This window comes from Oncorhynchus clarkii, chromosome 18 (assembly GCF_045791955.1).
Source record: "Oncorhynchus clarkii lewisi isolate Uvic-CL-2024 chromosome 18, UVic_Ocla_1.0, whole genome shotgun sequence".
Classification (NCBI taxonomy): domain Eukaryota; kingdom Metazoa; phylum Chordata; class Actinopteri; order Salmoniformes; family Salmonidae; genus Oncorhynchus; species Oncorhynchus clarkii.
This window is the reverse complement of record NC_092164.1, coordinates 8,886,108-8,912,681: the sequence shown is the minus strand read 5'-3', so window position 1 is coordinate 8,912,681 and position 26,574 is coordinate 8,886,108. Positions and strand designations below refer to the sequence as shown.

Below are 26,574 nucleotides of genomic sequence, written 5' to 3'. Positions count from 1 at the left end.
TCACAAACAGAGGCACACTCACAAACAGAGGCCCACTCACAAACAGAGGCACACTCACAAACAGAGGCCCACTCACAAACAGAGGCCCACTCACAAACAGAGGCCCACACAAACAGAGGCACACTCACAAACAGAGGCCCACTCACAAACAGAGGCCCACTCACAAACAGAGGCCCACTCACAAACAGAGGCAGAGGCACACTCACAAACAGAGGCCCACTCACAAACAGAGGCACACTCACAAACAGAGGCCCACTCACAAACAGAGGCACACTCACAAACAGAGGCCCACTCACAAACAGAGGCCCACTCACAAACAGAGGCCCACTCACAAACAGAGGCACACTCACAAACAGAGGCCCACTCACAAACAGAGGCCCACTCACAAACATAGGCCCACTCACAAACAGAGGCCCACTCACAAACAGAGGCCCACTCACAAACAGAGGCCCACTCACAAACAGAAGCACACTCACAAACAGAGGCCCACTCACAAACAGAAGCACACTCACAAACAGAGGCACACTCACAAACAGAGGCCCACTCACAAACAGAAGCACACTCACAAACAGAGGCACACTCACAAACAGAGGCACACTCACAAACAGAGGCACAATCAACCGTACCTTGTGGACGGTTCCGAAGGCTCCCGAGCCGAGGATCTTAACCCTCTTGAGCTCTGTCTCTTTGAGGATACGAAGCTGGGCCTGGTTGGGGGCAGTGCCGCTAGGGGTCAGGGGCTCCACCAACTGGAACACACACACACACACATACACATACAAACACACACACACACCGGGAGGCACACACACACATGGTCAATACCTCCATCAGCCGACCAATCAATACATATCTTAATGAGCCAATCAGCCTATCAGGGCCCTTCATATAGGTTTATCACCGACATAATCAACCAGCTCAACATCGGTCATCAAACACCATAATGAGAACATATATCTGTCAGTCAGTGTGTGTGTTTCTCTGTTCACTGTGTGTGTCTCTCTGTTCACTGTGTGTGTCTCTCCGTTCACTGTGTGTGTGTGTCTCTCTGTTCACTGTGTGTGTGTCTCTCTGTTCACTGTGTGTGTGTCTCTGTTCACTGTGTGTGTGTGTCTCTCTGTTCACTGTGTGTGTGTGTGTGTCTCTGTTCGCTGTGTGTGTGTGTGTGTGTCTCTCTGTTCGCTGTGTGTGTGTGTGTGTCTCTCTGTTAACTGTGTGTGTGTCTCTCTGTTCACTATGTGTGTCTCTCTGTTCACTGTGTGTGTGTCTCTCTGTTCGCTGTGTGTGTGTGTGTCTCTGTTCACTGTGTGTGTGTGTGTCTCTCTGTTCACTGTGTGTGTGTGTGTGTCTCTCTGTTCACTGTGTGTGTGTGTCTCTCTGTTCGCTGTGTGTGTGTGTCTCTGTTCACTGTGTGTGTGTCTCTCTGTTCGCTGTGTGTATGTGTGTCTCTGTTCACTGTGTGTGTCTCTCTGTTCGCTGTTTGTGTCTCTCTGTTCGCTGTGTGTGTGTGTGTCTCTCTGTTCGCTGTGTGTGTGTGTCTCTCTGTTCACTGTGTGTGTCTCTGTTCACTGTGTGTGTCTCTCTGTTCACTGTCTGTGTCTCTCTCTCTGTTCACTGTGTGTGTCTCTCTCTCTGTTCACTGTGTGTGTCTCTCTGTTCACTGTGTGTGTCTCTCTGTTCACTGTGTGTGTCTCTCTGTTCACTGTGTGTGTCTCTCTCTGTTCACTGTGTGTGTGTCTCTCTCTGTTCACTGTGTGTGTCTCTCTGTTCACTGTGTGTGTCTCTCTGTTCACTGTGTGTGTCTCTCTGTTCACTGTGTGTGTCTCTCTCTCTGTTCACTGTGTGTGTCTCTCTGTTCACTGTGCGAGCTGTGGCAAGAAGGTTTGCTGTGTCTGTCAGCGTAGTGTCAAGAGCATGGAGCTACCAGGAGACAGGCCAGTACATCAGGAGAAGTGGAGGAGGCCGTAGGAGGGCAACAACCCAGCAGCAGGACCGCTACCTCCGCCTTTGTGCAAGGAGGAGCACTGCCAGAGCCCTGCAAAATGTCCTCCAGCAGGCCACAAATGTGCATGTGTCTGCTCAAACGGTCAGAAACAGACTCCATGAGGGTGGTATGAGGGCCCGACATCCACAGGTGGGGGTTGTGCTTACAGCCCAACACCGTGCAGGACGTTTGGCATTTGCCAGAGAACACCAAGATTGGCAAATTCGCCACTGGCGCCCTGTGCTCTTCACAGATGAAAGCAGGTTCACACTGAGCACGTGACAGACGTGACAGAGTCTGGAGACGCCGTGGAGAACGTTCTGCTGCCTGCAACATCCTCCAGCATGACCGGTTTGGCGGTGGGTCAGTCATGGTGTGGGGTGGCATTTCTTTGGGGGGGCGCACAGCCCTCCATGTGCTCGCCAGAGGTAGCCTGACTGCCATTAGGTACCGAGATGACATCCTCAGACCCCTTGTGAGACCATATGCTGGTGCGGTTGGCCCTGGGTTCCTCCTAATGCAAGACAATGCTAGACCTCATGTGGCTGGAGTGTGTCAGCAGTTCCTGCAAGAGGAAGACATTGATGCTATGGACTGGCCCGCCCGTTCCCCAGACCTGAATCCAATTGAGCACATCTGGGACATCATGTCTCGCTCCATCCACCAACGCCACGTTGCACCACAGACTGTCCAGGAGTTGGCGGATGCTTTAGTCCAGGTCTGGGAGGAGATCCCTCAGGAGACCATCCGCCACCTCATCAGGAGCATGCCCAGGCGTTGTAGGCAGGTCATACAGGCACGCAGAGGCCACACACACTACTGAGCCTCATTTTGACTTGTTTTAAGGACATTACATCAAAGTTGGATCAACCTGTAGTGTGGTTTTCCACTTTAATTTTGAGTGTGACTCCAAATCCAGACCTCCATGGGTTGATAAATTTGATTTCCATTGATAATTTTTGTATGATTTTGTTGTCAGCACATTCAACTATGTAAAGAAAAAAGTATTTAATAAGAATATTTCATTCATTCAGATCTAGGATGTGTTATTTTAGTGTTCCCTTTATTTTTTTGAGCAGTGTATATTCAGTAGGATATAAAAGCAGGATTACTGAGACGTTCACTGGGGTCCATGACATTGCCCACGGCTTTGCAATGACACACTACACACACCCAGCGTCATTCAGAGTCATTATAATGTGTCTGATCTAGCATGTAAGCCCTGAGCTATTGCTAGTGGAAGTGAGCCAATAGCATTGACTGAAAGAGAGAAGGAGAGGGGGGGAATAGAGAGAGAAAGAGAGAGAGAGAGCGAGAGAGAGTGAGAGGGAGAACGAGAGAGAGAGAGAACGAGAGAGAGAACGAGAGAACGAGAGAGAGAGGGAGAGGGAGAGGAAGAGGGAGAGGGAACGAGAGAGAGAGAGAGAGAGAGAGAAAGAGAGAGAACGAGAGAGAGAACGAAGAACGAAGAACGAGAGAACAAGAGAGAGAGAGAGAGAGAGAGAGAGAGAGAGAGAGAGAGAGAGAGAGAGAGAGAGAGAGAGAGAGAGAGAGAGAGAGAGAGAGAGAGAGAACAATCGAAAATAATGAAAGAAAGATGATTCCCAGTTAACCTGGACATAATCAAGGACTAGGAGTCTAGAACAGTGAGGGGCTGTCTGGTGCCCTGGGACTGAACATCTAATGCCTGACTTGATATCAAGTAAGGGAGCTGTCCACTGGGCTACTCTAGCATGTGGTGCTGAAATGGCCCCTTGGCTCTGAACAGAGGAGAAGGGGAGGTGGAGCCCACAGAGCAAGCACAGCGGGACAACTAAACCTATTAGTGTTGCTCCAGCAGACAGACAAGGAGTCAATGTTCAAATCAGGGGTCAGGGGTCAAAGAGTAATCTGGGAAAGGCCTTGGTAGCTCCACACAATCTCAGAGACAAGCAATCTTTTAAAGAGAAGACAGGCTATGTGCTCACTGCCCACAAAATGAGGTGGAAACTGAGCTGCACTTCCTAACCTCCTGCCCAATGTATACCATATTAGAGACACATATTTCCCTCAGATTACACAGATCCACAAAGAATTTGAAAACAAACCCAATTTTGATAAACTCCACAGTGTGCCATCACAGCAGCAGGAAATGTGACCTGCTGCCACAAGAAAAGGTCAACCAGTGAAGAACAAACACCATTGTAAATACAACCCATATTTATGTTTATTTATTTTCCCTTTTGTACTTTAATCATTTGTACATCATTACAAGACTGAATATACTGTATACATAATATGACATTTGTAATGTCTTTATTGTTTTGAAACTTCTGTATATGTAATGTTTACTGTTAATTTTGATTGTTTATTTCACTTTTGTATAATATCTACCTCACTTGCTTTGGCAATGTTAACACATGTTTCCCATGCTAATGAAGCCCCTTGAATTGAATTGAATTGAGAGGAAATATAGAGGAGATATAGATATCTCTCTGTCTCTCTGTCTGTCTCTCTAATCTCTGTCTATCTCTCTGTCTCATCTCTATCTCTCACTCTCTCTCTCACTCTCTCTCTCTGTCTCTCTCTCTGTTACTTTCTCTGTTACTCTCTCTCTCACTCTCTCTCTCTGTCTCTCTCTCTCTGTCTCTCTCTCTCTGTTACTCTGTTACTCTCTCTCACTGTCTCTCTCTCTCTGTTACTCTCTCTCTATCTCTGTCTCTCTCTCTCTCTGTTACTCTCTCTGTTACTCTCTGATACTCTCTCTCTCTGTCTCTCTCTCTGTTACTCTCTCTGTTACTCTCTCTCTCACTCTCTCTCTGTCGCTATCTCTCTCTCTCAGTCTCTCTCTCACTCTCTCTGTCTCTGTCTCTCTCACTCTCTCTCTGTCTCTCACACACTCTCTCTTTCACTCTCTCTCCCTCTTACACTCTCTTTCTCTCTCTCTCTCTCTCTCTCTCTCTCTCTCTCTCTCTCTCTCTCTCTCTCGCTCTCTCTCTCACTCCCTCTCCCTCTCTCTCTCTCTCTCTCTCTCTCTCCCTCTCACACTCTCTCTCTCCCTCTCTCACTCTCTCTCTCTCTCTCTCACACTCTCTCTCTCACTCTCTCTCCCTCTCACACTCTCTCTCTCCCTCTCTCACTCTCTCTCTCTCACACACTCTCTCTCTCTCACACTCTCTCTCTAACCTTCTATAGAAAGACAGGTGTGATATTCTAAATTCTCCATTCATGGCCAGTGATTTGACTGTATCATTAGTTGTCAATAGTGCAATCACTTCACTCAGCTCTCTCTGAAACACCTCACTGTTTCATCAGCCAGAAGAAGAGAGGAGAAGGGCTGCTGGACAGCATAGCACATCAAAACCCCTCCTTTCAACCAATCAGAGAGGAGAAGGGCTGCTGGACAGCATAGCACATCAAAAACCCTCCTTTCAACCAATCAGAGAGGAGAAGGGCTGCTGGACAGCATAGCACATCAAAAACCCTCCTTTCAACCAATCAGAGAGGAGAAGGGCTGCTGGACAGCATAGCACATCAAAAACCCTCATTTCAACCAATCAGAGAGGACAAGGGCTGCTCTACAGCATAGCGAGGTGGGGGGAGGAGGGGAGTGGGGAGGAGGGGTATGGGGAGGAGGGGAGGTGGAGAGGTGGGGAGGAGGGGAGGTGGAGAGGTGGGGAGTGGGGGAGGTGGGGAGGAGGGGAGTGGGAGAGGTGGGGAGGAGGGGAGGTGGGGAGGTCGGGAGGCGGGGAGGAGGGGAGGTGGGGAGGTGGGGAGGAGGGGAGTGGGGGAGGTGGGGAGGAGGGGAGGTGCGGAGGTGGGGAGGAGGGGAGTGGGAGAGGTGGGGAGGTGGGGAGGTGGGGAGGAGGGGAGTGGGAGAGGTGGGGAGTAGGTATGTATTCAAAGTGTATGTGTTAGGGTCATAGGGTGTGTGTGTTTGTGTGTCCATCTGTGTGTGTGTTTAGGTGGGCTTGGCAGACTGGGCAGTAGTCCCAGATCGTCACCCCCCCTGACCCTATTTCTACCCCCCCACCATCCAGGATCATGGATATGACTCTCCCTTGCCAGAGGAAGACTGATTGAGATGGATGTGTTCTTCCGCCAGCCTCTCTGTGCTGCAGCGTTGTGGGACTGCAGCAGGCGGGGCAGTAAATGTCTCCAGACTGACAGCTGTCTATAACACTGTGGTTTCACCTGTAAATGATCCTAACGCTCCCCGACAGCTCCTACTTTGGAATGGAACTGGGAGGCCAGGTCAACTGCGGGCGTACACACTAACAAGTGAACGCACACACACATCCCCTCCAATGAATACCAAGCGTACTCTCCAGTCTAGTAATACATCCCTGCAACTTCATCTCAATGCTCCAACAATGAGAGATGGAGAACACATCATGTTGAGGTAGTTGTATACTTAATGTTAATATTCTTAATATTCTGTCCAGGGTTTAGCAAGCTAAGGTGTGGAGTTAACAGTTTGGAAGACTCCATTTTGACACAGTGCACTATGATGTGTAGAGTACATGTGCAGCACAAGGTGTACTGTATCTTGTTCAACACCATGTCAGGGTTTTACAGAGATCGTATCCTTTTCAGAAATACATCAAGTACATGCTGTGAAATCCTTCACATCATATCCACTCTTAATCCCGCACCAGTATAGTAATGTAATGTCTAATTCCCTGAGCTGATTGGTTGAGTCACAATGAACCCTGGATGACCCTTGACCCCTCACCTCTGTCTCCAGGAAGCGGCGCAGAGCCCTCTTCTTCTTGATGCTCTTACGGCGCACGTAGACCGCCACGCTCAGCGCCACGATGACGATGACAAACAGAGCACCGATCACCCCGGCCGCGATGAGGGGCGTCCTGCAGACAGAGTAAGAGACAGGCCCGTATGTCACCAAAATGTATGGCTCCATTATGGAACTGTGTGTGTGTGTGTGTGTGTGTGTGTGTGTGTGTGTGTGTGTGTGTGTGTGTGTGTGTGTGTGTGTGTGTGTGTGTGTGTGTGTGTGTGTGTCATGACCATGTCCATGTCCCGTAGCACTTCAGACAAGACAAAAATGGGTCCTATCTGATCTGAGTCTCTCCTCCTTCCATATCTACTCCCTCCATATATCCTCCCTCCATCTATCTCCTCCCTCCATATCTCCTCCCTCCATATCTCCTCCCTCCATATCTCCTCCCTCCATCTCTTCCTCCCTCTATCTCTTCCTCCCTCCATCTCCACTCCATCCATCTCTCCCTCCTCCATATCTCCTCCCTCCATCTCTTCCTCCCTCCATCTCTTCCTCCCTCCATCTCTTCCTTCCTTCATCTCTTCCTCCCTTCATCTTTCCTCCATTTCTCCTCCCTCCATCTCTTCCTCCCTCCATCTCTTCCTCCCTTCATCTTTCCTCCCTCCATCTCTTCCTTCCTCCATCTCTTCCTCCCTTCATCTTTCCTCCATCTCTCCTCCCTCCATCTCTTCCTCCCTCCATCTCTTCCTCCCTCCATCTCCTCCTCCCTCCATCTCCTCCTCCCTCCATCTTTCCTCCCTCCATCTCTTCCTCCCTTCATCTTTCTTCCATCTCTCCTCCCTCCATCTCTTCCTCCCTCCATCTGTTCCTCCCTCCATCTCTTCCTCCCTCCATCTCTTCCTCCCTCCATCTTTCCTCCCTCCATCTCTTCCTCCCTCCATCTCTTCCTCCCTCCATATCTTCCTCCCTCCATCTCTTCCTACCACCACACCTTTATCATCCCCTCTTCATCTAACCTCTTCCTGTTCAACCTGTCATCCCAGACAGGTGATGTTTCCCCAGTGGCACCCTTTTCCCTTTACAGTGCACTACTTCTGACTAGGGTGCATAGGGATCTCCTCAAATGTTGAGCCCTGTATTGGTAATATAGTTATATTTGGGACAAAGCCAGGGTCTGATCAACCCAACCCACTATCCTTTATCGCCCATGGTGCTTTGCAAAAAGACAGAAAGTAGTTAGATATTACATCCCCTTCCATTTGGCTCATCTAAGCAGGCTGGTCACAAGAAAGAGCTGTCGATTCTGGATGTGTGAAAAGGTCCTGAGGACGTCGATATTTGCCTTCCTTGGTTCTCACCACTGCAGTTCACATTCTTTAGCAAGCAGGGAGGCTACTTGATGATACTTCATGGAAACTGCACATAATTTTGAATGATTTTGTTTGAAGTCTTCCCCAAACCCTAGCCCTAACCTTAATAACCACTCCTAATGAAGACCTAAACTTAACCCTTTGAGTTGTTTTTGTTTTAACCCTTTAACCACAAAGAATAAACGGCCTCATTTCTGCAGTGAGAGATCAGACCTCCTCGTGCCCAGTGTACTACTTAGTTCCTGTTCTGGGATTCAGACAGTCTGATGGTTGACAGAATGATTTCTGATTTTGCGTGTAGCACTAGTGTATTATTGGGACGAGTTGGGGCTGAGCTTTCCTCCACACGACCCATATGGTACATGTTACATCATGAAGTACTGTGTATCATTATACATAATGAAATACTGTGAAGTATTAATCATAATGAAGGACTGTGTATCTTGAGGAGATACAGCTCTGTCCATTGAGTCTCATTTTAGCTATGTGCCTTTGTAGCCTTTGTATCTAATAAATCAGCAATGTTTTTTTCAATACCTCTGACAGTTTTTTCAGTACCTCCAACAGGTTTTTTTAATACCTCCAACAGGTTTTGTTAATACCTCTAACAGTTTTTTCAATACCTCCAACAGGTTTTTTCAATACCTCTAACAGGTTTTGTTAATACCTCTAACAGGTTTTGTTAATACCTCCAACAGGTTTTGTTAATACCTCCAACAGGTTTTTTTTTAATACCTCCAACAGGTTTTTTCAATACCTCTAACAGGTTTTGTTAATACCTCCAACAGGTTTTGTTAATACCTCCAACAGGTTTTGTTAATACCTCTAACAGGTTTTTTTTTTAATACCTCCAACAGGTTTTTTCAATACCTCTAACAGGTTTTTTTAATACCTCCAACAGGTTTTGTTAATACCTCCAACAGGTTTTGTTAATACCTCTAACAGGGGTTTTCAATACCTCCAACAGGTTTTTTTTAATACCTCTAACAGGGGTTTTCAATACCTCTAACAGTTTTTTTTCAATACCTCTGACAGTTTTTTCAATACCTCTAACAGGTTTTTTTTAAATACCTCTAACAGTTTTTTCAATACCTCTAACAGTTTTTTCAATACCTCTAACAGTTTTTTCAATACCTCCAACAGGTTTTTTTAATACCTCCAACAGGTTTTGTTAATACCTCTAACAGGGGTTTTCAATACCTCCAACAGGTTTTTTTAATACCTCTAACAGGGGTTTTCAATACCTCCAACAGGTTTTTTTAATACCTCCAACAGGTTTTTTTAATACCTCTAACAGGGTTTTTGTCAATACCTTCAACAGGTTTTGTTAATACCTCCAACAGGTTTTTTTAATACCTCTAACAGGGTTTTTGTCAATACCTCCAACAGGTTTTTTAATACCTCTAACAGGTTTTTTAATACCTCCAACAGGTTTTGTTAATACCTCCAACAGGTTTTTTTAATACCTCTAACAGGGGTTTTTAATACCTCCAACAGGTTTTTTTAATACCTCCAACAGGTTTTATTAATACCGCTAACAGGTTTTTTCAATACCTCCAACAGGGTTTTTTAATACCTCCAACAGGTTTTGTTAATACCTCTAACAGGGGTTTTCAATACCTCCAACAGGTTTTTTTAATACCTCTAACAGGGGTTTTCAATACCTCCAACAGGTTTTTTTAATACCTTCAACAGGTTTTGTTAATACCTCCAACAGGTTTTTTTAATACCTCCAACAGGTTTTTTTAATACCTCTAACAGGGGTTTTCAATACCTCCAACAGGTTTTTTTAATACCTCTAACAGGGGTTTTCAATACCTCCAACAGGTTTTTTAATACCTCTAACAGGTTTTTTAATACCTCCAACAGGTTTTTTTAATACCTCCAACAGGTTTTATTAATACCGCTAACAGGTTCTTTCAATACCTCTAACAGGTTTTTTAATACCTCCAACAGGGGTTTTTAATACCTCTAACAGGGGTTTTTAATACCTCTAACAGGGGTTTTTAATACCTCTAACAGGGGGTTTTAATACCTCTAACAGGGGTTTTTAATACCTCTAACAGGGGTTTTTAATACCTCTAACAGGGGTTTTTCAATACCTCTAACAGGGTTTTTTAAATACCTCTAACAGGGGTTTTTAATACCTCTGACAGGTTTTTTTCCACTTCCTTTAAATGTTTAAATCTGCTAACCCTCTCCTCTCTTATACATTCACTATTTCCTTCCCTCCCTCTATCCCTCTATCCTTCCCTCCCTCTTTCCTTCTCTCCCTCCCCCCTCCCTCTATCCCTCCCTCCCTCTTTCCTTCCCTCCCTCTATCCCTCTATCCCTCTATCCTTCCCTCCCTCTTTCCTTCTCTCCCTCCCCCTCCCTCTATCCCTCTATCTTTCCCTCCCTGTTTCCTTCCCCCCCTCCCTCTATTCATCTATCCTTCCCTCCCTCTTTCCTTACCTCCCTCTCTCTATTCCTCTATCCTTCCCTCCCTCTTTCCTTCCCTCCCTCTCTCTATCCCTCTATCCTTCCCTCCCTCTTTCCTTCCCTCCTTCCCTCCCTCTATCCCTCCCTTCTTCTTTCCTTCTCTCCCTCCCCCCCTCTATCCCTCCCTCCCTCTTTCCTTCCTTCCCTCCCTCTATCCCTCTATCTTTCCCTCCCTGATTCCTTCCCCCCCTTCCTCTATTCCTCTATCCTTCCCTCCCTCTTTCCTTCCCTCCCTCCCTCTATCCCTCTATCCTTCCCTCCCTCTTTCCTTCCCCCCCTCCATCTATTCCTCTATCCTTCCCTCCCTCTTTCCTTGCCTCCCTCTCTCTATCCCTCTATCCTTCCCTCCCTCTTCCCTTCTCCACTTTAGGCTACCCAACACCCTTGTTCCCCAAGGTAGGCCTGAGTCAAGGACCAGAGAAACAACCCTACTAGTGATTGAAGACATTAAGAGGCAATTGGAAGACTCATGTTCCAAGCAGCAGACGGGAGCATGTGGATGCTATGGTACTCTGCTGGGTTGACAAAGAGCGGGGTTCAGAACAATTGATTTTTTGCGGTCCACAAAAAAAGGGGCTTGAAATTTACAGAGAGGCAAGACCAGATATAATGAGATATATGGGGCATGTTGTAAACAGAGAGGCAAGACCAGATATAATGAGATATATGGGGCATGTTGTAAACAGAGAGGCAAGACCAGATATAATGAGATATATGGGGCATGTTGTAAACAGAGATGGCAAGACGGGATATAATGAGATATATGGGGCATGTTGAGGATAGAGAGGCAAGACCAGATATAATGAGATATATGGGGCATGTTGAGGATAGAGAGGCAAGACCAGATATAATGAGATATATGGGGCATGTTGAGGATAGAGAGGCAAGACCAGATATAATGAGATATATGGGGCATGTTGTAAACAGAGAGGCAAGACCAGATATAATGAGATATATGGGGCATGTTGTAAACAGAGAGGCAAGACCAGATATAATGAGATATATGGGGCATGTTGAGGATAGAGAGGCAAGACCAGATATAATGAGATATATGGGGCATGTTGAGGATAGAGAGGCAAGACCAGATATAATGAGATATATGGGGCATGTTGAGGATAGAGAGGCAAGACCAGATATAATGAGATATATGGGGCATGTTGTAAACAGAGATGGCAAGACCAGATATAATGAGATATATGGGGCATGTTGAGGATAGAGAGGCAAGACCAGATATAATGAGATATATGGGGCATGTTGAGGATAGCGAGGCCAGACCAGATATAATGAGATATATGGGGCATGTTGAGGATAGAGAGGCAAGACCAGATATAATGAGATATATGGGGCATGTTGAGGATAGAGAGGCAAGACCAGATATAATGAGATATATGGGGCATGTTGTAAACAGAGAGGCAAGACCAGATATAATGAGATATATGGGGCATGTTGAGGATAGAAAGGCAAGACCAGATATAATGAGATATATGGGGCATGTTGTAAACAGAGAGGCAAGACCAGATATAATGAGATATATGGGGCATGTTGAGGATAGAGAGGCAAGACCAGATATAATGAGATATATGGGGCATGTTGAGGATAGAGAGGCAAGACCAGATATAATGAGATATATGGGGCATGTTGAGGATAGAGAGGCAAGACCAGATATAATGAGATATATGGGGCATGTTGTAAACAGAGAGGCAAGACCAGATATAATGAGATATATGGGGCATGTTGAGGATAGAGAGGCAAGACCAGATATAATGAGATATATGGGGCATGTTGAGGATAGAGAGGCAAGACCAGATATAATGAGATATATGGGGCATGTTGAGGATAGAGAGGCAAGACCAGATATAATGAGATATATGGGGCATGTTGTAAACAGAGAGGCAAGACCAGATATAATGAGATATATGGGGCATGTTGAGGATAGAAAGGCAAGACCAGATATAATGAGATATATGGGGCATGTTGAGGATAGAAAGGCAAGACCAGATATAATGAGATATACGGGGCATGTTGAGGATAGAGAGGCAAGACCAGATATAATGAGATATATGGGGCATGTTGAGGATAGAGAGGCAAGACCAGATATAATGAGATATATGGGGCATGTTGAGGATAGAGTGGCAAGACCAGATATAATGAGATATATGGGGCAAGTTGAGGATATAAAGGCAAGACCAGATATAATGAGATATATGGGGCATGTTGAGGATAGAGAGGCAAGACCAGATATAATGAGATATATGGGGCATGTTGAGGATAGAGAGGCAAGACCAGATATAATGAGATATATGGGGCATGTTGAGGATAGAGAGGCAAGACCAGATATAATGAGATATATGGGGCATGTTGAGGATAGCGAGGCAAGACCAGATATAATGAGATATATGGGGCATGTTTAGGATAGAGAGGCAAGACCAGATATAATGAGATATATGGGGCATGTTGAGGATAGAAAGGCAAGACCAGATATAATGAGATATATGGGGCATGTTGTAAACAGAGAGGCAAGACCAGATATAATGAGATATATGGGGCATGTTGTAAACAGAGATGGCAAGACGGGATATAATGAGATATATGGGGCATGTTGAGGATAGAGAGGCAAGACCAGATATAATGAGATATATGGGGCATGTTGAGGATAGAGAGGCAAGACCAGATATAATGAGATATATGGGGCATGTTGAGGATAGAGAGGCAAGACCAGATATAATGAGATATATGGGGCATGTTGTAAACAGAGAGGCAAGACCAGATATAATGAGATATATGGGGCATGTTGTAAACAGAGAGGCAAGACCAGATATAATGAGATATATGGGGCATGTTGAGGATAGAGAGGCAAGACCAGATATAATGAGATATATGGGGCATGTTGAGGATAGAGAGGCAAGACCAGATATAATGAGATATATGGGGCATGTTGAGGATAGAGAGGCAAGACCAGATATAATGAGATATATGGGGCATGTTGTAAACAGAGATGGCAAGACCAGATATAATGAGATATATGGGGCATGTTGAGGATAGAGAGGCAAGACCAGATATAATGAGATATATGGGGCATGTTGAGGATAGCGAGGCCAGACCAGATATAATGAGATATATGGGGCATGTTGAGGATAGAGAGGCAAGACCAGATATAATGAGATATATGGGGCATGTTGAGGATAGAGAGGCAAGACCAGATATAATGAGATATATGGGGCATGTTGTAAACAGAGAGGCAAGACCAGATATAATGAGATATATGGGGCATGTTGAGGATAGAAAGGCAAGACCAGATATAATGAGATATATGGGGCATGTTGTAAACAGAGAGGCAAGACCAGATATAATGAGATATATGGGGCATGTTGAGGATAGAGAGGCAAGACCAGATATAATGAGATATATGGGGCATGTTGAGGATAGAGAGGCAAGACCAGATATAATGAGATATATGGGGCATGTTGAGGATAGAGAGGCAAGACCAGATATAATGAGATATATGGGGCATGTTGTAAACAGAGAGGCAAGACCAGATATAATGAGATATATGGGGCATGTTGAGGATAGAGAGGCAAGACCAGATATAATGAGATATATGGGGCATGTTGAGGATAGAGAGGCAAGACCAGATATAATGAGATATATGGGGCATGTTGAGGATAGAGAGGCAAGACCAGATATAATGAGATATATGGGGCATGTTGTAAACAGAGAGGCAAGACCAGATATAATGAGATATATGGGGCATGTTGAGGATAGAAAGGCAAGACCAGATATAATGAGATATATGGGGCATGTTGAGGATAGAAAGGCAAGACCAGATATAATGAGATATACGGGGCATGTTGAGGATAGAGAGGCAAGACCAGATATAATGAGATATATGGGGCATGTTGAGGATAGAGAGGCAAGACCAGATATAATGAGATATATGGGGCATGTTGAGGATAGAGTGGCAAGACCAGATATAATGAGATATATGGGGCAAGTTGAGGATATAAAGGCAAGACCAGATATAATGAGATATATGGGGCATGTTGAGGATAGAGAGGCAAGACCAGATATAATGAGATATATGGGGCATGTTGAGGATAGAGAGGCAAGACCAGATATAATGAGATATATGGGGCATGTTGAGGATAGAGAGGCAAGACCAGATATAATGAGATATATGGGGCATGTTGAGGATAGCGAGGCAAGACCAGATATAATGAGATATATGGGGCATGTTTAGGATAGAGAGGCAAGACCAGATATAATGAGATATATGGGGCATGTTGAGGATAGAAAGGCAAGACCAGATATAATGAGATATATGGGGCATGTTGTAAACAGAGAGGCAAGACCAGATATAATGAGATATATGGGGCATGTTTAGGATAGAGAGGCAAGACCAGATATAATGAGATATATGGGGCATGTTGAGGATAGAGAGGCAAGACCAGATATAATGAGATATATGGGGCATGTTGTAAACAGAGAGGCAAGACCAGATATAATGAGATATATGGGGCATGTTGAGGATAGAAAGGCAAGACCAGATATAATGAGATATATGGGGCATGTTGTAAACAGAGAGGCAAGACCCGATATAATGAGATATATGGGGCATGTTGTAAACAGAGAGGCAAGACCAGATATAATGAGATATATGGGGCATGTTGAGGATAGAGAGCAAGACCAGATATAATGAGATATATGGGGCATGTTGAGGATAGAGAGGCAAGACCAGATATAATGAGATATATGGGGCATGTTGAGGATAGAGAGGCAAGACCAGATATAATGAGATATATGGGGCATGTTGAGGATAGAAAGGCAAGACCAGATATAATGAGATATATGGGTCATGTTGAGGATAGAGAGGCAAGACCAGATTTAATGAGATATATGGGGCATGTTGAGGATAGAGAGGCAAGACCAGATATAATGAGATATATGGGGCATGTTGAGGATAGAGAGGCAAGACCAGATATAATGAGATATTTGGGTCATGTTGAGGATAGAGAGGCAAGACCAGATATAATGAGATATATGGGGCATGTTGAGGATAGAGAGGCAAGACCAGATATAATGAGATATATGGGGCATGTTGTAAACAGAGAGGCAAGACCAGATATAATGAGATATATGGGGCATGTTGAGGATAGAAAGGCAAGACCAGATATAATGAGATATATGGGGCATGTTGAGGATAGAAAGGCAAGACCAGATATAATGAGATATATGGGGCATGTTGAGGATAGAGAGGCAAGACCAGATATAATGAGATATATGGGGCATGTTGTAAACAGAGAGGCAAGACCAGATATAATGAGATATAAGGGTCATGTTGAGGATAGAGGCAAGAGTTTAAATGATTGGAGAACAGAGAAGGAGAGAGAGGGAGAGAGAGAGAGATGTGGGAGAGAATTAATTGATAGAGAGTGAGAGAGAGAGAGTGAATTGAGAGAGAGTGAGAGAGAGAGAGAGAGAGAGAGAGAGAGAGAGAGAGAGAGAGAGAGAGCGAGAGAGAGAGAGATGCTCATGGGCGAAGGAGCCTAGAGGGGCCTAGAGAGAGAGGGGTGAAACCTGAGACAGTGAGTCAGAGAGCGATAGCGAGAATAAAGAGAGAGGTTCTAGTGATAGAGACTGAGCCTGATGTCAAAGCAGTGAAAGCCCAGCGGACACTGTGATGATCATCTTACCTGTCCATCATTCCAACACAGTCTTGGAGCCGAGGCCCAACGCAGCTGAGGAGAGAATCATCAGTAGTCAGCTTACAGAAACACTTCAGTAACCTCAACAATAAGCATCCACCAACTCTTTACAAAGTGTACACATACTATGAACAAATTTCATCACGCATAAACATGAATAACCAATTGATAAGCACTTCTAATAGCTGATTGATGAAAGTCATTATTGAGTGAACATAACAAGCTATACGTGAACATAGCTCAATGGTCCAAGACAGTCAACCTACTTAGTAAGAGAGACATAACTAGGGGATGAAGTCCTGACCAGCTACTGAGAGGTAGAGATGATACAGATTATGGAGGTGTATAACACACAAACTGACTGACAGACAGACAGACAGACAGACAGACAGACAGAAAGACTGACAGACTGACAAACTGACAGACAGACTGACTGACAGACAGAAAGACTGACAGACAGAAAGACAGACAGACAGGCAGACAGTCAGTTTGTCAGTCTGTCTGTCAGTCAGTCAGTCAGTCAGTCTGTCTGTCTGTCAGTCTTTCTGTCTTTCTGTCTGTCAGTCTGCCTGTCTGTTTGTCTGTTTGTCTGTCAGTCTTTCTGGCAGACAGGTAGACAGGCAGACAGGTAGACAGGCAGGCAGGTAGACAGGCAGACAGGCAATGTGGACTGATTAAAACATGGCCATTGGGCTTCTCTCTCATGATCTATAACACATTTCAAGAGGATTGTGATCAGCCTCCGACACAAAGACAGTCAGAGTTTGAGACAGAGCAAATTACACAGCTAATTAAGAGGAGCTGCCTTGGAATCCCATTCAAAGTCTGCCTCGCTCCAGAAATAAAGAAACGGCACCCAACAGCTAATTAGCAGACAATTAGTGTATCCGATCTATGGCTCGTTGCTGTTTGTGATATGATAATTCCTCTAGTGTGCCACGTTTGTAAACATCCGGATTGATCAGCTAGTTTAGTCACACACCAAAGACAGCAAGTCTCAGACCACCCATGTATGTATCAGAGAGGCATCTGGAGTACGACTGCTGATCTAGAATCAGTTTAGTAATTTAGCTCATAATAAATATGATTATATGGACTGGTGTGGTCCTGATTCTAGATCAGTTTAATAAATATGATTACATGGACCGGTGTGGTTCTGATTCTAGATCAGTTAAAAAATATATGATTATATGGACTGGTGTGGTTCTGATTCCTATCCCAGACCTGCTGTTTTCAACTCTCTAGAGACAGCAGGAGCGGTAGAGATGCTCTCAATGATCGGCTATGAAAAGCCAACTGACATTTACTCCTGAGGTGCTGGCCTGTTGCACCCTCGACAACTACTGTGATTATTATTACTTGACCATGCTGGTCATTTATGAACATTTGAACATCTTAGCCATGTTCTGTTATAATCTCCACCCGGCACAGCCAGAAGAGGACTGGCCACCCCTCATAGCCTGGTTCCTCTCTAGGTTTCTTCCTAGGTTTTGGTCTTTCTAGGGAGTTTTTCCTAGCCACTGTGCTTCTACACCTGCAATGCTTGCTGTTCGGTGTTTTAGGCTGGGTTTCTGTACAGCACTTTGAGATATCAGCTGATGTAAGAAGGGCTATATAAATACATTTGATTTGATTTGATTCTAGATCAGTTTAATAAATAATACTATATGGACCGGTGTGGTTCTGATTCTAGATCAGTTTAATAAATAATACTATATGGACCGGTGTGGTTCTGATTCTAGATCAGTTTAATAAATATGATTATATGGACCGGTGTGGTTCTGATTCTAGAATCAGTTTAATAAATATGATTATATGGACCGGTGTGGTTCTGATTCTAGATCAGTTTAATAAATAATACTATATGGACCGGTGTGGTTCTGATTCTAGAATCAGTTTAATAAATATGATTATATGGACCGGTGTGGTTCTGATTCTAGATCAGTTTAATAAATATTACCATATGGACCGGTGTGGTTCTGATTCTAGAATCAGTTTAATAAATATGATTATATGGACCGGTGTGGTTCTGATTCTAGATCAGTTTAATAAATATGATTATATGGACTGGTGTGGTTCTGATTCTAGATCAGTTTAATAAATAATACTATATGGACCGATGTGGTTCTGATTCTAGATCAGTTTAATAAATAATACTATATGGACCGATGTGGTTCTGATTCTAGATCAGTTTAATAAATAATACTATATGGACCGGTGTGGTTCTGATTCTAGATCAGTTTAATAAATATGATTATATGGACCGGTGTGGTTCTGATTCTAGAATCAGTTTAATAAATAATACTATATGGACCGATGTGGTTCTGATTCTAGAATCAGTTTAATAAATAATACTATATGGACTGGTGTGGTTCTGATTCTAGATCAGTTTAATAAATAATACTATATGGACTGGTGTGGTTCTGATTCTAGATCAGTTTAATAAATATGATTATATGGACTGGTGTGGTTCTGATTCTAGATCAGTTTAATAAATATGATTATATGGACCGGTGTGGTTCTGATTCTAGATCAGTTTAATAAATAATACTATATGGACCGGTGTGGTTCTGATTCTAGATCAGTTTAATAAATATGATTATATGGACCGGTGTGGTTCTGATTCTAGATCAGTTTAATAAATATGATTATATGGACTGGTGTGGTTCTGATTCTAGATCAGTTTAATAAATAATACTATATGGACCGGTGTGGTTCTGATTCTAGATCAGTTTAATAAATATGATTATATGGACCGGTGTGGTTCTGATTCTAGAATCAGTTTAATAAATATGATTATATGGACCGGTGTGGTTCTGATTCTAGATCAGTTTAATAAATAATACTATATGGACTGGTGTGGTTCTGATTCTAGATCAGTTTAATAAATATGATTATATGGACCGGTGTGGTTCTGATTCTAGATCAGTTTAATAAATATGATTATATGGACTGGTGTGGTTCTGATTCTAGAATCAGTTTAATAAATAATACTATATGGACCGGTGTGGTTCTGATTCTAGATCAGTTTAATAAATATGATTATATGGACCGGTGTGGTTCTGATTCTAGAATCAGTTTAATAAATAATACTATATGGACCGGTGTGGTTCTGATTCTAGATCAGTTTAATAAATAATACTATATGGACCGGTGTGGTTCTGATTCTAGATCAGTTTAATAAATATGATTATATGGACTGGTGTGGTTCTGATTCTAGAATCAGTTTAATAAATAATACTATATGGACCGGTGTGGTTCTGATTCTAGATCAGTTTAATAAATATGATTATATGGACCGGTGTGGTTCTGATTCTAGATCAGTTTAATAAATATGATTATATGGACTGGTGTGGTTCTGATTCTAGAATCAGTTTAATAAATAATACTATATGGACCGGTGTGGTTCTGATTCTAGATCAGTTTAATAAATATGATCATATGGACCGGTGTGGTTCTGATTCTAGAATCAGTTTAATAAATAATACTATATGGACCGGTGTGGTTCTGATTCTAGATCAGTTTAATAAATAATACTATATGGACCGGTGTGGTTCTGATTCTAGATCAGTTTAATAAATATGATTATATGGACTGGTGTGGTTCTGATTCTAGAATCAGTTTAATAAATAATACTATATGGACCGGTGTGGTTCTGATTCTAGATCAGTTTAATAAATAATACTATATGGACCGGTGTGGTTCTGATTCTAGATCAGTTTAATAAATATGATTATATGGACTGGTGTGGTTCTGATTCTAGAATCAGTTTAATAAATATGATTATATGGACTGGTGTGGTTCTGATTCTAGATCAGTTTAATAAATAATACTATATGGACCGGTGTGGTTCTGATTCTAGAATCAGTTTAATAAATATGATTATATGGACCGGTGTGGTTCTGATTCTAGATCAGTTTAATAAATATGATTATATGGACCGGTGTGGTTCTGATTCTAGATCAGTTTAATAAATATGATTATATGGACCGGTGTGGTTCTGATTCTAGAATCAGTTTAATAAATATGATTATATGGACTGGTGTGGTTCTGATTCTAGATCAGTTTAATAAATAATACTATATGGACCGGTGTGGTTCTGATTCTAGAATCAGTTTAATAAATAATACTATATGGACTGGTGTGGTTCTGATTCTAGAATCAGTTTAATAAATATGATTATATGGACTGGTGTGGTTCTGATTCTAGAATCAGTTTAATAAATATGATTATATGGACCGGTGTGGTTCTGATTCTAGATCAGTTTAATAAATATGATTATATGGACTGGTGTGGTTCTGATTCTAGATCAGTTTAATAGATATGATTATATGGACCGGTGTGGTTCTGATTCTAGAATCAGTTTAATAAATAATACTATATGGACCGGTGTGGTTCTGATTCTAGATCAGTTTAATAAATATGATTATATGGACCGGTGTGGTTCTGATTCTAGATCAGTTTAATAAATATGATTATATGGACTGGTGTGGTTCTGATTCTAGAATCAGTTTAATAAATATGATTATATGGACCGGTGTGGTTCTGATTCTAGATCAGTTTAATAAATAATACTATATGGACTGGTGTGGTTCTGATTCTAGATCAGTTTAATAAATATGATTATATGGACCGGTGTGGTTCTGATTCTAGAATCAGTTTAATAAATATGATTATATGGACTGGTGTGGTTCTGATTCTAGATCAGTTTAATAAATAATACTATATGGACCGGTGTGGTTCTGATTCTAGAATCAGTTTAATAAATAATACTATATGGACCGGTGTGGTTCTGATTCTAGATCAGTTTAATAAATATGATTATATGGACTGGTGTGGTTCTGATTCTAGATCAGTTTAATAAATAATACTATATGGACCGGTGTGGTTCTGATTCTAGATCAGTTTAATAAATATGATTATATGGACTGGTGTGGTTCTGATTCTAGAATCAGTTTAATAAATATGATTATATGGACCGGTGTGGTTCTGATTCTAGAATCAGTTTAATAAATAATACTATATGGACCGGTGTGGTTCTGATTCTAGATCAGTTTAATAAATATGATTATATGGACCGGTGTGGTTCTGATTCTAGATCAGTTTAATAAATAATACTATATGGACCGGTGTGGTTCTGATTCTAGATCAGTTTAATAAATATGATTATATGGACCGGTGTGGTTCTGATTCTAGATCAGTTTAATAAATATGATTATATGGACCGGTGTGGTTCTGATTCTAGATCAGTTTAATAAATATGATTATATGGACCGGTGTGGTTCTGATTCTAGATCAGTTTAATAAATAATACTATATGGACCGGTGTGGTTCTGATTCTAGAATCAGTTTAATAAATATGATTATATGGACCGGTGTGGTTCTGATTCTAGATCAGTTTAATAAATATGATTATATGGACCGGTGTGGTTCTGATTCTAGATCAGTTTAATAAATATGATTATATGGACCGGTGTGGTTCTGATTCTAGATCAGTTTAATAAATAATACTATATGGACCGGTGTGGTTCTGATTCTAGATCAGTTTAATAAATAATACTATATGGACCGGTGTGGTTCTGATTCTAGATCAGTTTAATAAATAATACTATATGGACTGGTGTGGTTCTGATTCTAGATCAGTTTAATAAATAATACTATATGGACCGGTGTGGTTCTGATTCTAGAATCAGTTTAATAAATAATACTATATGGACCGGTGTGGTTCTGATTCTAGATCAGTTTAATAAATAATACTATATGGACTGGTGTGGTTCTGATTCTAGATCAGTTTAATAAATAATACTATATGGACTGGTGTGGTTCTGATTCTAGATCAGTTTAATAAATAATACTATATGGACCGATGTGGTTCTGATTCTAGATCAGTTTAATAAATAATACTATATGGACCGGTGTGGTTCTGATTCTAGATCAGTTTAATAAATAATACTATATGGACCGATGTGGTTCTGATTCTAGATCAGTTTAATAAATAATACTATATGGACCGGTGTGGTTCTGATTCTAGAATCAGTTTAATAAATATGATTATATGGACCGGTGTGGTTCTGATTCTAGATCAGTTTAATAAATAATACTATATGGACTGGTGTGGTTCTGATTCTAGAATCAGTTTAATAAATATGATTATATGGACCGGTGTGGTTCTGATTCTAGATCAGTTTAATAAATATTACCATATGGACCGATGTGGTTCTGATTCTAGATCAGTTTAATAAATAATACTATATGGACCGGTGTGGTTCTGATTCTAGATCAGTTTAATAAATAATACTATATGGACCGGTGTGGTTCTGATTCTAGAATCAGTTTAATAAATATGATTATATGGACCGGTGTGGTTCTGATTCTAGATCAGTTTAATAAATATGATTATATGGACCGGTGTGGTTCTGATTCTAGATCAGTTTAATAAATATGATTATATGGACTGGTGTGGTTCTGATTCTAGATCAGTTTAATAAATATGATTATATGGACTGGTGTGGTTCTGATTCTAGATCTAAAGTGTAAAAAAAAAGTGTATCACTTTTCTTCAGTTGAATTCTGCCATTATATGCAGTGTGATGATGTAGACCTTTGCTGCATCTCCTTTGTTCTAAGATCCCCCCCCCCCCCTCCATTCACTCACACACACACACCCTGGCCGCTCATTCCCTGACACTAATATGGCGTGCCCAGTGTCAAGGTGCAGGTTAGCGTTTTTCGTCATGAAGCTTGTTCTGGAGGCAGCTCCGCAGTGGTCTCTAGCTGGCACAGTTAGCTGGCACAGTCATAAAATCTGATTTTAAACCTCACCCTAACCTTAACCTTAAGCCTTACTGCTAACCCTAATGCTTAATCCAAACCTTAAATGAAGACCAAAAAGCACAGTTTTGTTTTTTCATTCATCTTTACAATATTGCCAATTTTGCAGCTGGCCCATCTAAGAGGAAACCGTTCAGTTCTGCCTCCAGAACAAGAATCATGACAATAATCGTCAACCTGCATGTCAGGTGGAGGGAGGACAAGGAGAAGAGGAAGGATGGAGCTGTCGCCATGTGAGCCGAGGTTCAGCAGTCACCGGGGCGAGGAGCGTGGGGAGGGATCAATGGTCAGCTGGCACACATACAATATCAATGTCTCAATTGTCTTAAAACAAATCCTTCTTTAACCTGTCTCCTCACCTTCATCTACACTGATTGAAGTGGATTTAACAGGTAACATCAATAAAGGATCATATCTTTCACCTGGATTCACCTGGTCAGTCTATGTCATGGAAAGAGCAGGTGTTCTTAATGTTTTGAATACTCAGTGTATATATCAATGACTTGGTGAGGGCACTAGAACAGCCTGCAGCACCCGACCTCTTTGGTCTTGACCATAGTGGAGTTTGGAGTGTGACTGTTTGAGGTTGTGGACAGGTGTCTTTTATACTGATAACAAGTTCAAACAGGTGCCATTAATACAGGTAACGAGTGGAGGACAGAGGAGCCTCTTAAAGAAGAAGTTACAGGTCTGTGAGAGCCAGAAATCTTGCTTGTTTATAGGTGACCAAATATTTATTTTCCACCATAATTTGCAAATAAATTCATTAAAAATCCTACAATGTGATTTTCTGGATTTTTTTTCTAATTTTGTCTGTCATAGTTGAAGTGTACCTATGATGAAAATTACAGGCCTCTCTCATCTTTTTAAGTGGGAGAACTTGCACAATTGGTGGCTGACTAAATACTTTTTTGTCCCACTGTACATACCTCGGCCTAAACATCAGCACCACAAGTAACTTCCACAAAGCTGTGAAAAGATCTGAGAGACAAGGCAAGAAGGTCCTTCTATGTCATCAAAAGGAACATATAATTTGACATCCCAATGAGGATCTGGCAAAAAACAAGTGAATCAGTTATAGAACCTCACCAACCAAGAATTGACTAAATGGGACCAACACCAAATTGTGAATCTGAATGCAGAATTGTGAAATAATATCCTTTGTGTATAACGTAAAACACCAAATAATGCATGCAGAGAAGAATTAGGACGATACCCGCTAAATATCAAAATCCTGAAAGGATACGTTAAATTCTACAACCACCTAAAAGGAAGCGATTCCAAAACCTTCCATCACCTTCAGAGAGATGAACCTGGAGAAGAGTCCCTTAGGCAAGCTGGTCCCGGGGCTCTGTTCACAAACACCAACAGACCCCGCAGAGCCCCAGGACAGCAGCACAATTAGACCCAACCAAATCATTGGAAAGAATTTACAAAAAAACTGAGCAAACTAGAATGCTATTTGGCCCTAAACAGAGAGTACACAGTGGCAGAATACTTGACTACTGTGACTGACCCAAACTTAAGGAAAGCTTTGACTATGTACAGACTCAGTGAGCATAGCCTTGCTATTGAGAAAGACCGCCGTAGGCAGACCTGGCTCTCAAGAGAAGACAGGCTATGTGCACACTGCCCACAAAATGAGGTGGAAACTGAGCTGCACTTCCTAACCTCCTGCCAAATGTATGGCTGTATTAGAGACACATATTTCCCTCGGATTACGCAGACCAACAAAGAATTTGAAAACAAATCCAATTTTGATAAACTCCCATATCTACTGGGTGAAATTCCACAGTGTGACATCACAGCAGCAAGATTTGTGACCTGTTGCCACATGAAAAGGGCAACCAGTGAAGAACAAACACCATTGTAAATACAACCCATATTTATGCTTATTTATTTTCCCTTTTGTACTTTAACTATATTGACATAATATGACATTTGTAATGTCTTTATTCTTTTGGAACTGTTGTGTAATGTTTACTGTTCTTTTCTGATTGTTCATTTCACTTTTGTTCATCATCAATTTCACTTGCTTTGGAAATGTAAACATGTTTCCCATGAAGCCCTTTGAATTGAATTGAGAGAGAGAGAGAGAGAGAGAGAGAGAGAGAGAGAGAGAGAGAGAGAGAGAGAGAGAGCGAGAGAGAGAGAGAGAGAGAGAGAGAGAGAGAGAGAGAGAGAGAGAGAGGGACTGTTGCGGTCTGGGAAGTGGAGGGCTGAGTCACTGCCTGTATCCAAAATAGCATCACGTTTCCTTTATAGCGCACTACTTCTGCTACTCTTTATAGAAGCTCATCTTGATTTGAAAAGTCCCACAAGGACACCGTTTGATGGATTCTGCTTATATGACATTATTTATGACGTACTTCAAACAAACAATTTCAGATTTCAAAGAGATGAGAAGTATTGATATAAAAAGCCTCATTAAATATACACCTCTCTCTCTCTCTCTCTCTCTCTCTCTCTCTCTCTCTCTCCTCGTACCCCTGGGTGCAGTTGACATGGCAGGGGTGACACTCGTTGTTGGCCTCTGCGTATTTGAAGATGAAGCTGTTGGTGCCTTGGAGGCCGTCGGGGCACTTTTCCACACAGTTGGGCCCGTCTTTGAAGTGAAGGCAGGTCATACATTGATCTGGACCCTGAGAGGTAGAGTGAGGGAGAAGGAGGAGGAGGAGGAGAAGGAAGAGGAGGAGAAGAAGAAGGGGGAGGAGGAGGAGGAGGAGGAGGAGGAGGAGAAGAAGGAGTAGGAGGAGGAGGAAGAGGAAGAGGAGGAGAAGGAGGAGGAGGAGGGGAGGAGGAGGAGGAGGAGTAAGTAAAGGAGATGGATAGAAGAGGAAGAGGAGGATGAGAAGGAGTAAGTAAAGGATATGAATAGAAGATGAAGAGGAAGAGACATTGACCACATATCAGCACGTCAACACAGTTCACACTTCTCAACAAGCATCCGGGATGGATTCAGACAGCAGATATAAACACATGGAGATATGAAGGAAGAGAGACGATAGAGAGATGGGTCTGTGGATGCATGTGCTGCTGCTGTGGTTGAAACTTTTACTGTGGGCTTGGACACCTCATGTGCGGTAAATGATGTGTGTTTGGCAGGTTGATAGACAGCTTTTCACTTTCAGGTCTGACAAAACGACAGCTGTAATCCCTTCCCATCAATACACTATCTCCCTGCCGAGCTGTGTCAATGTATTGTGTCTCTCTGACTGTGTGTGTGTGTGTGTGTGTGTGTGTGTGTGTGTGTGTGTGTGTGTGTGTGTGTGTGTGTGTGTGTGTGTGTGTGTGTGTGCGTGTGCATTCATACATCTGATGATTGACACCTGTGTTATTTACTTCTGACTGGACTGCAGGAGACACTGCAAGCCACGGTGAAACACTGCGTACCACTGCACCGTCATAGAGACTATTGTCCTCCACTCCTCCCTGTCCTCCCCCGGGGGTTCTTTACACCAGTATCAAATTCCACAAGTAGGGCTT

General features: G+C 42.4%; 1 protein-coding gene across 1 annotated transcript in view; it reads right to left on the bottom strand.

Annotated features, from left to right (window-relative positions):
• LOC139372981 (receptor tyrosine-protein kinase erbB-4-like) overlaps positions 1 to 26,574 on the bottom strand; it is a 560,371-nt gene that overhangs the window by 164,881 nt on the left and 368,916 nt on the right. Inside the window, exons 15-18 of the mRNA XM_071112889.1 lie at positions 25,576 to 25,730; positions 16,246 to 16,290; positions 6,699 to 6,831; positions 627 to 749 (exon numbers count right to left, since the gene is read on the bottom strand). Of these exons, the coding sequence (XP_070968990.1) occupies positions 627 to 749; positions 6,699 to 6,831; positions 16,246 to 16,290; positions 25,576 to 25,730 (456 nt within the window). The remainder of the gene's footprint in view (positions 1 to 626; positions 750 to 6,698; positions 6,832 to 16,245; positions 16,291 to 25,575; positions 25,731 to 26,574) is intronic.